General features: G+C 35.7%; 2 protein-coding genes across 2 annotated transcripts; one reads left to right on the top strand and one right to left on the bottom strand.

Moving 5' to 3' along the window:
• The first annotated feature begins 272 nt into the window (after positions 1–272).
• Positions 273–5,347, top strand: LOC126653995 (formin-like protein 2). Its single transcript, XM_050348000.2, has 4 exons — positions 273–2,016; positions 2,428–2,630; positions 3,303–3,547; positions 4,303–5,347. The coding sequence occupies exons 1-4, from the start codon at positions 512–514 to the stop codon at positions 5,113–5,115; spliced, it is 2,766 nt and encodes a 921-aa protein (XP_050203957.1). The 5' UTR covers positions 273–511; the 3' UTR covers positions 5,116–5,347.
• On the bottom strand, positions 5,277–9,473 carry LOC126653996 (acyl-coenzyme A thioesterase 2, chloroplastic-like). Its single transcript, XM_050348001.2, has 5 exons — positions 8,806–9,473; positions 8,126–8,303; positions 6,594–7,063; positions 6,252–6,380; positions 5,277–5,612 (listed from the first exon to the last, which is right to left on the bottom strand). Exons 1-5 carry the CDS (start codon positions 9,265–9,267, stop codon positions 5,460–5,462), a joined length of 1,392 nt encoding a protein of 463 aa, XP_050203958.1. The 5' UTR covers positions 9,268–9,473; the 3' UTR covers positions 5,277–5,459.
• Positions 9,474–12,048: the final 2,575 nt, after the last annotated feature.

Here is a 12,048-nt window from a genome sequence, read left to right as displayed (position 1 = left end):
ATTGTACCAATATTATAACAATTACTATATCTTAAAAATTCTCGAGTTTTGTTACAATTTAAAAATTTGTGGATTTTTAAATTTGTTCAAACCGTGCAGATCCCTAATTAAAAAGTTTAAAACACATTCAAATACTTGATTCTTCACCATTTAATAGTGTAAACCAGTCCATAATTTTAATTCCTGTGCAGCATGAAGTAAAAATGTTTTGATCCATAGAAATAAAAAAAAGAATATCAAATCCCAATGATGAAATACAATTTTTGAGAAAGTGTCAGACATTTTTAACCTCTTGCTCCTCTTTATCTTCCACAACATCTCCTGTCCTCTTTGACCCTTTTCTTCTCCTAATCCTTCACTCCTATTCACACTCTCTACTCTACTTGTAATAACCTATGAATATCAACTTTTCTTTTTCTTTCATTTTCTTACTAACATTTTCTCGGGAAACAAACATCAGTTTTAATCATAACTCAAAGATACAAACTTTTTAGAGATAGAGAGAGTTTAAATGACGACCACCATTCTCCTCCTCTTTTTCTTGCTTACTGCTGTTTCCTCCTCCACTGTCTACCGCCACCGCCACCGCCACCTCCTCCACCAGCCTTTCTTTCCGCTTACCAACACTCTCCCGCCGAGCCAGCCACCGTCTTTTTCCCCACAACCACAGCCGCAAACTCAGCTACCTAAATATCCATTCTCAGCAACACCAAACATTCCTCAAAAACCATTCTTTCCCACGCTTCCATCTCCACCTCCGCCACCAACTGTAACCACATTAGCCACTTTTCCGGCCAACATTTCTTCTCTTCTCCTCCCACACCCCGCTTCCACCGCCACCTCCCACCGCCACCTCATCATCACCATTTCCGTTTCCCTCTCTCTTCTCTTCATCGCCATTCTCTCTGCCATCTCCGCCTTCTACCTCTACCACTCCCGCCGCCACAACACCACCACAACCACCGAAAAAACCCCTCGTTCCGACAGCCTCCGCCTCTTTCCTCCCAACACCGTTCATTCCGACGGCTCCCCAAAGCCGCCAAAGCTTCCCCCACGCCCGGATGTTCCTAACACCAGCTCAGAGTTTCTTTATCTGGGCACCTTAGTAAACTCAACAACCACCGGAATCAATGAGTATCACCGTCAAAAGGGTCCGAATTTGAGTAATCCCGGCGTGTCATCTTCACCTTATATAAAACTTGGTTCACCAGAGCTGAAACCATTGCCACCATTGCCTAAGCTTAACTATACACCACCTTATAGAAGTGGTGAAGTACTTATTCAAAATGTTGTTAATATTAATGAAGATGATGATGAAGAAGATGAGTTCTTTTCTCCGAGAAGCTCATCCGGCCGGAGAGAGACTGTTAATATTGTTCAAGAAAATATTAGTAGTCCGGTGCGTGTTGAGTCTAGTTCAAGAAATAATTTTGGTTCCACGAGTTTTAATTCAAGAACTGCTTCGTATCCTTATTCTAATTCTTGCTCTCCCAAAACTTCCACTAATGCTAGTCCTGAGAGTACAAAATCCAAGTCTCCGGTGGCCGGGGATCGGCCCGTTAAGCGATCACGGCTTTCCATGTCTTTATCTTCATCACCATCAGGAGGAGATTCAGGAAATACCCGGAACTCGCCGGAGCAAAATTTGGGCTTTCTTGGGCAGGATATGGCTTTTATGACAGGATTTGAGAGTGTTAACAGAGAATTTTTGGCTGAAAAGGTTCCACCACCTCCTCCTCCGCCTCCACCGCCGGGGTTTTGGGAGTTTCCTGAGGGAGTGGCTAGAGATGTGAATTTTGAGAGTTCGGGTCCTCCTGTTCATGTTACTCCCTCAAGGACAGTTTTGGTTACAAGTTCATTGCCAGGTTTGGTTAATGAGCAGTCTCAGATTAACTCAAGTATTGAGAGGAGTGAAGAGACTGTAAAACCAAAGTTGAAGGCTTTACATTGGGATAAAGTTAGAGCTAGCTCGGATCGCGCAATGGTGTGGGATCAGATTAAGACCAGCTCTTTTCAGTGAGATTCTGATATTCATATTTAGCTTATACTCCCTCCGTCCCATTTAAGAAGGGACATATCCCATTTTTATTTGTCCCACTTAAGAAGGCCATATCGTGTTTTTTGTGCCAATTTATATGAATATTCCTTTTCTACCCCCATTTCTCTTTCCATAATTAATGACTATTAGCCAATACACAAAATACAACACTATCATAAATAGGGGTAAAATAAGAAAACACTATAATAATTAATGCTTTCTTAATATATGTGAAAAAGTCATTTGTCCCTTCTTAAACAGGACGGAGGGAGTAGTTATTGTTGTTTCGGTCAAGTTTGTTTTGTACTTTTTGATTTGGGATTAATATTTCTTGATTGGAGTACTTTTGTGATGGTTTATGAGATTGTAGAATGTTGGTGTTGTTGCAGGTTAAATGAGGAAATGATCGAGACTTTGTTTATGGTAAACCATTCGAATTTGAATGGTAAGGATTACGATGGACGGCGGCAGTCTCTTACATTGCAGAACCAAGAGAATCGTGTGCTTGACCCGAAGAAATCTCAGAATATTGCAATATTATTGAGGGCACTTAATGTGACCATTGATGAAGTATGCGAGGGCCTCTTGGAAGGTAATGGGTGACCTTTATCTGATCTTTCTTTGAATATTTTTATTATTTTAGGCTTAAAAGCAAGTCAAATATGGACCACACTGTGTTTTGGCAATTTGAAACATTAACTGAAAATCCGATCAATCGAAGTTATGACTAGATGGATTCCAGCTTCCATGCAGCACCAATTGATCGAATTTTTAGCAAGTGATTTGAATTGTAAGAAGATAGAAGTTTTGTTTTGATTTGTAAAAATGAAAAGTTTGTTGAAAGTATTATGAAACATAAAAGTTTGTTGAAATTACTAAACACATAGTTCATGTATAGCATATGATCTTTAACTTAATGTATAGTAAAAATTTCAGATGCAATGTATATGATCTTAACTTAATGCTCATTCTTCTAGTTGTTTGATCATACGTATTATCTTATCTTGTACCTATGTGATTATGCGGATGACCAAAAGTTTGAAAGCACAAACCTTTTTCATTGTTGATCTTCTTTAGAAGAAAAATAACTGAAGCGGAAATAGTGTACTATGAAAAAAATGTGATCATAAGGGAATTCCTAATTCATGATTGAAAATTGATCTAAACTTGTAGCCTAATACTAGTCTTGGTTGATGGAATGCAAAAAACCTTCTCTGTTTAATCTATGCCACCCAAAATGAAAAAATATTCTTTGTTGCGACAGGCAATTCAGATACACTAGGGACAGAGCTCCTCGAGAGCTTATTGAAGATGGCTCCAACTAAAGAAGAAGAACACAAACTAAAGGAGTTCAAGGACGAATCACCATTTAAGCTAGGTCCTGCTGAGAGGTTTCTCAAGGCGGTGCTTGAAATTCCTTTTGCATTCAAGAGAGTTGATGCAATGCTTTATATTGCTAATTTTGATTCAGAAGTTGAATACCTGAAAAGGTCTTTTGAGCATTTGGAGGTAAATATTAATTGTTCATGCATGCTTTATATTTATCGAGGGAAATCAAATTCCAAATACTCTTGTTTCCGATGGAGCTCGGAACACTCGGTAAATCATGTGTTTGTGCAACCATGTAAGCGCTTCCCGTTCATGTTTCATCACAGTTGGTCCTTATGTGTTACTGTTGCCAAAATATTATACAGATTCATTTTCCATCATAGGCTGTGATTAACAAAAAGCTCAAATGACTCTGTATTAAATAAGATTGTGAAACAGAATCTGTGTCAACAACTTGATATAAATTTTTTGTTGAAGATTAATAGCATTTTCCATCTCAATGTTTTTTCCTGCTTCAGGCTTATCAAAACTTATGATGAATTTGAGTTGGTTACGCCAACTGTTCATTCATATCCTTTGTCCTTTTTCCTTCATACGTTGCTTCAGGTGCAAAATTTGCAAGTAATAGTCTATGTTGCACGGAAACAGAAATGCTATAACTGAAAGCAGCCAAACAGCATATTTTACAAAAAAAGGTTATAAATATAAAATTTTCGGAGTTTTACAAGCATTTCCAGAAATGAAAACAAAACACCAAAAATTAGGACTACAAGTTTCCGAGCAACATACACTCGTTCTCCCTTCTAGTTGTCTAACCTATATTCTGAATGCATTAATCCTCTTTTTTCCGCTGCATTTCTTAGTGTGAGACCTCATATAAATTTTTCATGTCTTAACCTTCTAGCTGCTGCTGAAATTCTCTCATTTATATACAGGCAGCTTGTGAAGAATTAAAAAGCAGCAGAATGTTCATGAAGCTTTTAGAAGCAGTACTCAAGACTGGGAACCGCATGAATGTTGGAACCAACCGTGGCGACGCCCATGCCTTCAAGCTTGACACACTACTTAAGCTGGTTGATGTTAAAGGAACCGATGGGAAAACTACTCTTCTCCATTTTGTTGTGCAGGAAATCATCAAATCTGAAGGTTCTCGTCTATCTGAGCCAAATCAGAATCAAACAGCTGAGAGAACTATCACATTCCAAGATGATGTTGAATTTAGGAAGCTTGGTCTACAAGTTGTCTCGGGTTTGAGTGGAGAGCTCAGCAATGTAAAGAAAGCTGCAGTTATGGATTCTGATGTGCTTGGTAATGAAGTTGCGAAACTTGCCACTGGAGTTATGAAAGTTACGGATGTTCTGAAACTAAATGAAGAAATTGCACTAAAAGAGAGTAGCAGGAAGTTTTCAGAATCAATGTATGCATTTTTGAAGACGGCGGAGGAAGAAATTGTAAGGATTCAAGAACAGGAGGCCCATGCTCTCTCTTCCGTGAAGGAAATAACCCAGTATTTCCATGGAAACTCCGTAATGGAAGAAGCACATCGGTTCCGGATTTTCATGGTGGTAAGGGACTTTCTATCGATTCTCGATCAGGTGTGCAAAGATGTTGGAAAGATCAATGATAGAACTATATACAGTTCAGCACGGCCTATGCCTATAATTTCAAATCTTCCACCAGTTTTCCCTCTTTTTAATGGAAGGCAGCATTATAGCTCGTCTGATGATGAAAGTTCATCATTCTCTTGACTGAAATCTGCAGAGTATCACTAGGATGATGCCTTTCAGAATATCACGATACGTTCTTTTTGTATCTAAACGTATTGGTTTACGAGATTTTGGATCTGTCTACTTCATATGTAATATATTGATCTATGCCAGGACATAATAAGTTACACCCAATGATCGGATAGTCGAACTTATCATGTAAATTTATTAGCTGAATTGATATCTCATTCATCTGAATCTTTTAGAAGTTAAACTGAATGTTTTACAAATGTTGTTAGAAGTAAAACAAGATCAAAATTTTATTTTCTTTTGACAATGTAGCTGTACATTCCAAAGTAACTGATTCTGCGGAGAGTGAATTTGTTTCATGATTCTGCAATCTGGATGTTCTCAGCATCCATACGTTCAAGCACACGACGCCCTTCTTCTTCTGTAGCAGGAACAACATTCCGAATCCTTAATCCATCTTTAACAGCCTCGGGTCGAACAGTGAATGTGAAATAGAACTTGTTAGACACCTGCTCATATTTCATACCACGCAACAGAATAAAACAAGTGATATGTGAGCATTGTGAACCAAAGTTAGGACCGAACATGAAATAAATTAGATTTACAGAAGATCTAGAAGTAATTAACACTCTAATTTTGTCCTATATACAATTTGCAAGAAGTGAAGCATTATGTTATAGAATTAGAGAGCAGCAAATAAGTGATCTGGAGCCTACAAAAGTAGGGGTTTGATTTGACATTACAAAGAAAATTTCATTTTTCAGTTCAATTCGGGGAGTAAAATTTTTTAGTTCACTTTTGATTCAAACCAAACTGAATCGAAGGTAACTGAACAATCAGTTCCGTTTGGTTTGAATATTTAACAGTTTAGTAAATTCAGTCCGATTCTAAAAAGTTCAAAATTTTGGTTCGGTTCGATCCGAACCAAATGCACACCCTAATATATAAAGAAGAATAAAAAATGGTTATTTACCGAAATTACTATGTTACTCATAATCTACTCTCAGTATTCCATATAAAATTTGTCCATTCATGCAGTTGAATGGATAATGGAATCCTTCACTTCTATTATAACTGCTTTGATTGCAAACTACTGAACACGTGAATGCTTACCGCTTTTTATTTTCCATTTGAATTCAGGTGCTTACCTCACTGGACCTTAGTTCAGGCCTTGTAACATGAGCTACAACTTCCACATTTATCAGAGGTTTAGCAGGGTCCTCAAGCTCTGTGTACAAAACGCACGACTTCAATCGAAGAAAATTTCCAACATCCACCTGCATTAATCAGACAGATTTAAATCTTAGCAACACAATTGAGAAATTTAACGAACTCAAAAATACGAAATTCAGATTTTGACTGTCGTCCATAAATTGCTATGTTAGTAAATCTTTTGGGTGATTCTATATCAGCCTAAGAGTCTTCTGTTTGCTTTATGGGCTATTCTTGCAAACTCTGAATTTTTTTAATAGAAAAGGGTTACTACTTACAGGTTTAAAAAAATCAACATGGTCAACTTCAACAAAGCGTGGTGCTGCACCAGCAAATGCATAAGCAGTTGAAAAGGACAGCTCAAAAGCTTTGCGCATAAGAAATCCTCCAAAGATGCGACCATGAATGTTCCTTTGCTGTGGTTGACAGATCAGAGAGTTCTGATGACAAGTATCCTTTATAAGAATGCTGTCTCTGTCTGCCAATGCCGGCATGTCACAGAACACCCTCCCTTCGGCTAGCAATGCTTTAAGCCTTTCCATGTCCCTGTCATAAGTATCTAATTTACTTTCTGCTCTTTTTTGCTTCCTCAATTTGTTTCGTTCTTCTGCTTCTTCCCATAGCGATTTTTCTTGTTCAGTTTCAGGAGAGATCTGGTTAACAGGAGCTGATTTTCCAGTCTTTGAATCACGAGCCACAAACGTGAAGTTTGCTACAAGAGCGAGTGAATCATGTGTATCGGAAGTCCCTGCAAAAATATAAATTCATACTCAAAACATAGGTAATTTTTCTATAGACATAAAAGACATTACCAGTTGATTAAGGTCCAAGGATGTGCGTTGAAGTATAGACATTAAACATCTCAAGAAATGATTACAGTATAAAAAGCTTTTAGGTTTAATCTTCTAAATCCTTTAAAAGTAATGAGGCACAACATAGTCTATGCTAGAGAGAATTCACAACATACCTCAGCTTAATCCATACTGCTTTGAATGAAACTTGTAAACATTCAAGGGATTTACTTTTACTTAAACTAGAAAATGTTACAGCTGTGTCTCCAATTCCATTCTTCCTTCTCTACTTAACAAAAATATTTGCTCATATTAATGAGCGGAGCCCTAGCTTAGAATAATTATTTCAGAATGACCAGTTAACAAATTCAATCCTACAATCCTCAAATAATGTGTCCCCATAAAGTTTCATTCTGTTATCAGCTCAGATAGAATAAACCAAGTCACTAGTTTGATATGCTTACCATGACGGTCTTAGAGTGCCAACTAATAACTTTGATTTAAGCTTTTCTTTTGGTTAACACGAAACTCTTCCTTGCATTCTACTTCATAACTGCTATCTAGATTCATTCTTACTTCTTAACCAACTGGTTGATGTAGAAGATAATCAAATTATGGATTTAACACTAAAATGTTCTAGAAATATCTAAACATGAACTTTATCTCTTCTCTGTTTCATGAACTTTACATTTTTAATAGTACCACACTATAATCATATGACAGCAACAACATATAACTTGGATCGCGGTGCCATGTGAATAAGCCTAATGTCCACCTTAAGTTTTGTAAGAAAATTCTCCCAATACCGTTATATCATGGAGAACAAATAAAGATTGTTCACTTTAGACACCTGAAAATCTTCTATGCTGGCGCCGCTCTTAATTAAGGATGGGGAACCAGATAGATACATAATAAACCAGACAATCAAATAGATGGTTTAAAAAACAAAAAATGAATCCACTAAATCAACCACATTCTAGCTGGCAAAAGAAACAAACAGTTTCTCATTCACCTAGTACCTTCCGTTGACTGAGTCACTTCCAACTGAATCTCCATGGATGACCGCCCAACCCATGTAACAGCCCCAGCTATTTTCAGATCAGTATCAACACGAATTGGTTTATTCAGAACCATCTTATCAACTGAAGCAGTAACCAATAGAATAGGCCTAGTCATACCATCCTCATTGCAGCAGTGCTGGTCAATAAATAAACTACTGATCAAAATGCTGAACATATAAACACTCAAACACATAAATGGCCAACAAAATTCCAGACTATATGATACTGCAATTTAATAACATGGACACAGATTCGAATAATTAGGAATCTGGTATATTATTGTTATATGGCCAAATTTGTCAGGATATACACATAATAATATTTCTATCATAGACTATATTGCTTTAACCTAACACTTCATGCAATCAGCATTTTCCGTTTTAAAAGCATGCAATTTCGAGCGCGAATCTTCATTTTTAACATAGGAAATCTTAAAATAACACCGTTTCGTCGTGTCCATGTGTAATTGCCTAATGAATACTCTCAAAACAAACTTATATGATCCAAGCAATAACAGCAGCCAAATCTAGAGTAAAGGGCCATTATCTATTGAAACAAATAAGTATAGAACTCATTCAATAATCAAAACTAGTGCAACCCAATTCAGAATATACCATAGTGAAAATGCTTTACTATACCTTATAAGAAATGGTACCAGCAAGAGCATCAAGATCTTCAACCAACTTCCCCATTCTAACCTCATTCCAAGGGTTCCTATACTGTTCTCTAAGTACAAAATCAGAAGAAAAGTTATAAAGAATAACAGTCCTGCTCTTAGATGGTGTTTTAGGCACCAATTGAGTGGTGGAATGAGCATCAGATTTCTCAAAAATGGTTGATCTTGCTTCCCATAAAGCATTAGTAACAGGTGAATGGTACATCCCTGGCCATAAACTAATTGGTTTTCTGATAGAAGAGCCTGCATCAATTGCAGCTGAGCTCTCACTGGGTGCATTCAAGGTTGAATCTTTTGGTGGGTCTGGATTTTCACTCGAAGAAAAATATATTCTTTGAGTGAAATTTGTGGGTTTGAATTGTTTCCATGTTGAATTGGAGTAAAGGGTATTGGTTTTGCATATTTTTGAGATGACGGGTTTCATGATTCAGCAAAAAGGTATTGAATTTTGTTAAATTTGAGTGAGATTAGACATTCATGTCACTGATTTTCATGTAGGAATCCATGAATTGAACACACATGAAAACAGAAATCTGAATCTTTTCTTCTGTTGGAAATTAGATTGTTGGTAGGAATAATAATAAGCCCCCTACTAAGCTTTACTGCTCTACCATTAAAATTGGAGCTTGGACTGAGCATAATACAGGAATATTAGTATGTAATAACAAATATAATTTAACTTTTATTAAAAAATTAGGCCTAATTATTTAAAAAAACCCCACCTTGAAACAATATTTCGTTTATACCCTGACCTAGGAAAAAGTTCATTTGTACCATTTTTTTGATTTTTCGTTTTCAACTGTACCCCAAAATTTTATTTTTTGACAATTTAATTACTTAAAGGATGAAAACATTAAAAATAATTAAATAGAAGGGTTATATTATCTTTTTTCTATTCGAAAAAATACAAATAAGTTAAAAAATGAAGGATTATTTTAAACTTTTTCTAAATAAAAAAATAGTTCAATTTAGTGCTTTAGGGTAGAGTTGAAAACGAAAAATCAAAAAAAGGATACAAATGAACTTTTTCCCAGGTCATGGTATAAACGAAAAAATATTATAAGGTGGGTTTTTTTTTAAGTAATTAGGCCAAAAAATTATTATAATTTTGTAATAATTTATAGAAAAAAGGGTCATTCATGCCCCGAAGGTTTAGGGGTCTGGATCAAGTAAGCCCTCAACATTCGAAAAGAAATGAACAATCAGACACCTCAGTTTAACGCCGTTTCATTGCTCCTAAGACTCCGTTAATCTAATCCTACGTGTTAAAGATAAAAGGATCATTCACGCCTTTAAGATTTGAGTTCGGGATCAAATGAGCCCTCAACGTTTGAAAAAGTTCCCTTATGCCCCCAACGTTTAAAAAATGAACAGTTAGGCCCTCCGTTTGATATTGTCTCATTGCTTCCCAGACTCTGTTACTATGATCCTACGTGAGTAATTTTTATATTTTTTCGTTTAATCGAACCATAGGCGACTGCCGTCGAACAATTAATCGGTAATAATTGCCAGCTATCATTAAAAGCAATTAAATGTAATTAATAATGAAACATAAATTATATATAAAAAATCAGTTTATTCATTTTTTTTATGTGTTCCGATTTGACAATTACATTCCTCCAAAAATTAGAAACCTAACAATTATATAAAAATTTCAACTAAAAGGATAAACATTGTATTCATTTTTATTTGGCGTTCCATCTCAGCACTGCCGCCTTCCATCTCATTAAACACTTCTTTTCCTTCGTCTCAGGTATTGCAGTTCATCAAATAAGATACCGATTAATGAAAATAATTCCTTATTCGATTGTTGGAGAAGGACAGTCTATTGGTATAACTCGGTCTTATAATAAATTGCAATGACAGACTATTGTTATTGAGAGAAAGACCGTCAACATATATAAAATATTTGACGGTAAAAATTAGCCACGTAGGATCACACTAACGGAGTCTAGAAAGCAATGAGACGGCGTTAAACTGGGAGACCTAACTGTTCTTTGTTTTCAAACGTTGGGGCATAAGTGAATCTTTTTAAACGTTGGGGACATAAGTGATCATTATCAAACGTTGAGGGGTCATTTGATTCCGGACTCAAATCTTAAGGGCGTTAATGATCTTTTTACCTTTACCACGTAGGATGAGTAATGAAACGACGTTAAACTGAGGGGTCTGATTGTTCATTTTTACAAACGTTGGGGGCATAAATGAACCTTTCCGGACGTTGATGGCTTACTTGATCCAGACTCCAAACCTTAAAGGCACGATTGACCCTTTCATTCTAATTTTCCGGAATCTTATTTTGGGTGGCCTATTCGGTGGCTAATAGGGTTTTTGACGAATTTGTGCCTTCAAAATTTAAAAAATTCCAATTTAATGCCTCTTTTTAAAATAATTCCGATTTAGTGCCTGTGTCCCACCAATCCGCGATTTTGAATCGCGGATTGCACTTAATTACTTCAAAGAGTAATTAAGATGCATTAATACACATTAAAGGCAATTGCCTTTGACCTTTCCCACGCAAGGAATTATTATGGGGATTCTAATCATTACTCCAATGAATGGGATTCCCAATTATGGCCAAAATATATTATTAAGATTATTATATTATATCTTAGTTATTAATTTGTAAATTTTATTAATTTATACATTATGGATAATATTTTTTCTTTCTAAATATAATTTGTAACTTGTTTTTTTTTTGCCAAATAATATGTAACTTGTTAACATAGTGTTTATGGTTTTTATTGTAAACATATTAATAGTTTATAGTATTTTATATATTAATAATAAAATGTATTTTATATATTTTAAACATGTAACTTGGAAATACAGTAATATAGTATTTTATATATTAATAATAAAAAAAAATAGACTAATAAATAAAATAATAACATAAAATTAATGATGCACGTATATAATAATTGCTACTAATGTTAATTTGGTATATACCCTAATTCATATGGTTTGATTAAGACTAATTTGGTATATAAAATAATTAATATATTTGCCATAATAGGGGATCCCATTCATTGGAGTAATGACTGGGATTCCCATAACATGCAGGAATGTCAAAATGCATATTAATGCATCTTAATTACTCTCTGGAGTAATTAAGTGCAATCCGCGATCTTGAATCGCGGATTGCCACGCAATCCGCGATTCAAGATCGCGGATTGGTGGGACACAGGCACTAAACCGGAATTAT

The sequence above is a fragment of the Mercurialis annua genome, linkage group LG6 (assembly GCF_937616625.2).
Source record: "Mercurialis annua linkage group LG6, ddMerAnnu1.2, whole genome shotgun sequence".
In the NCBI taxonomy this organism is placed as follows: Eukaryota; Viridiplantae; Streptophyta; class Magnoliopsida; order Malpighiales; family Euphorbiaceae; genus Mercurialis; species Mercurialis annua.
This window is presented reverse-complemented; position numbering and strand designations above follow the sequence as displayed.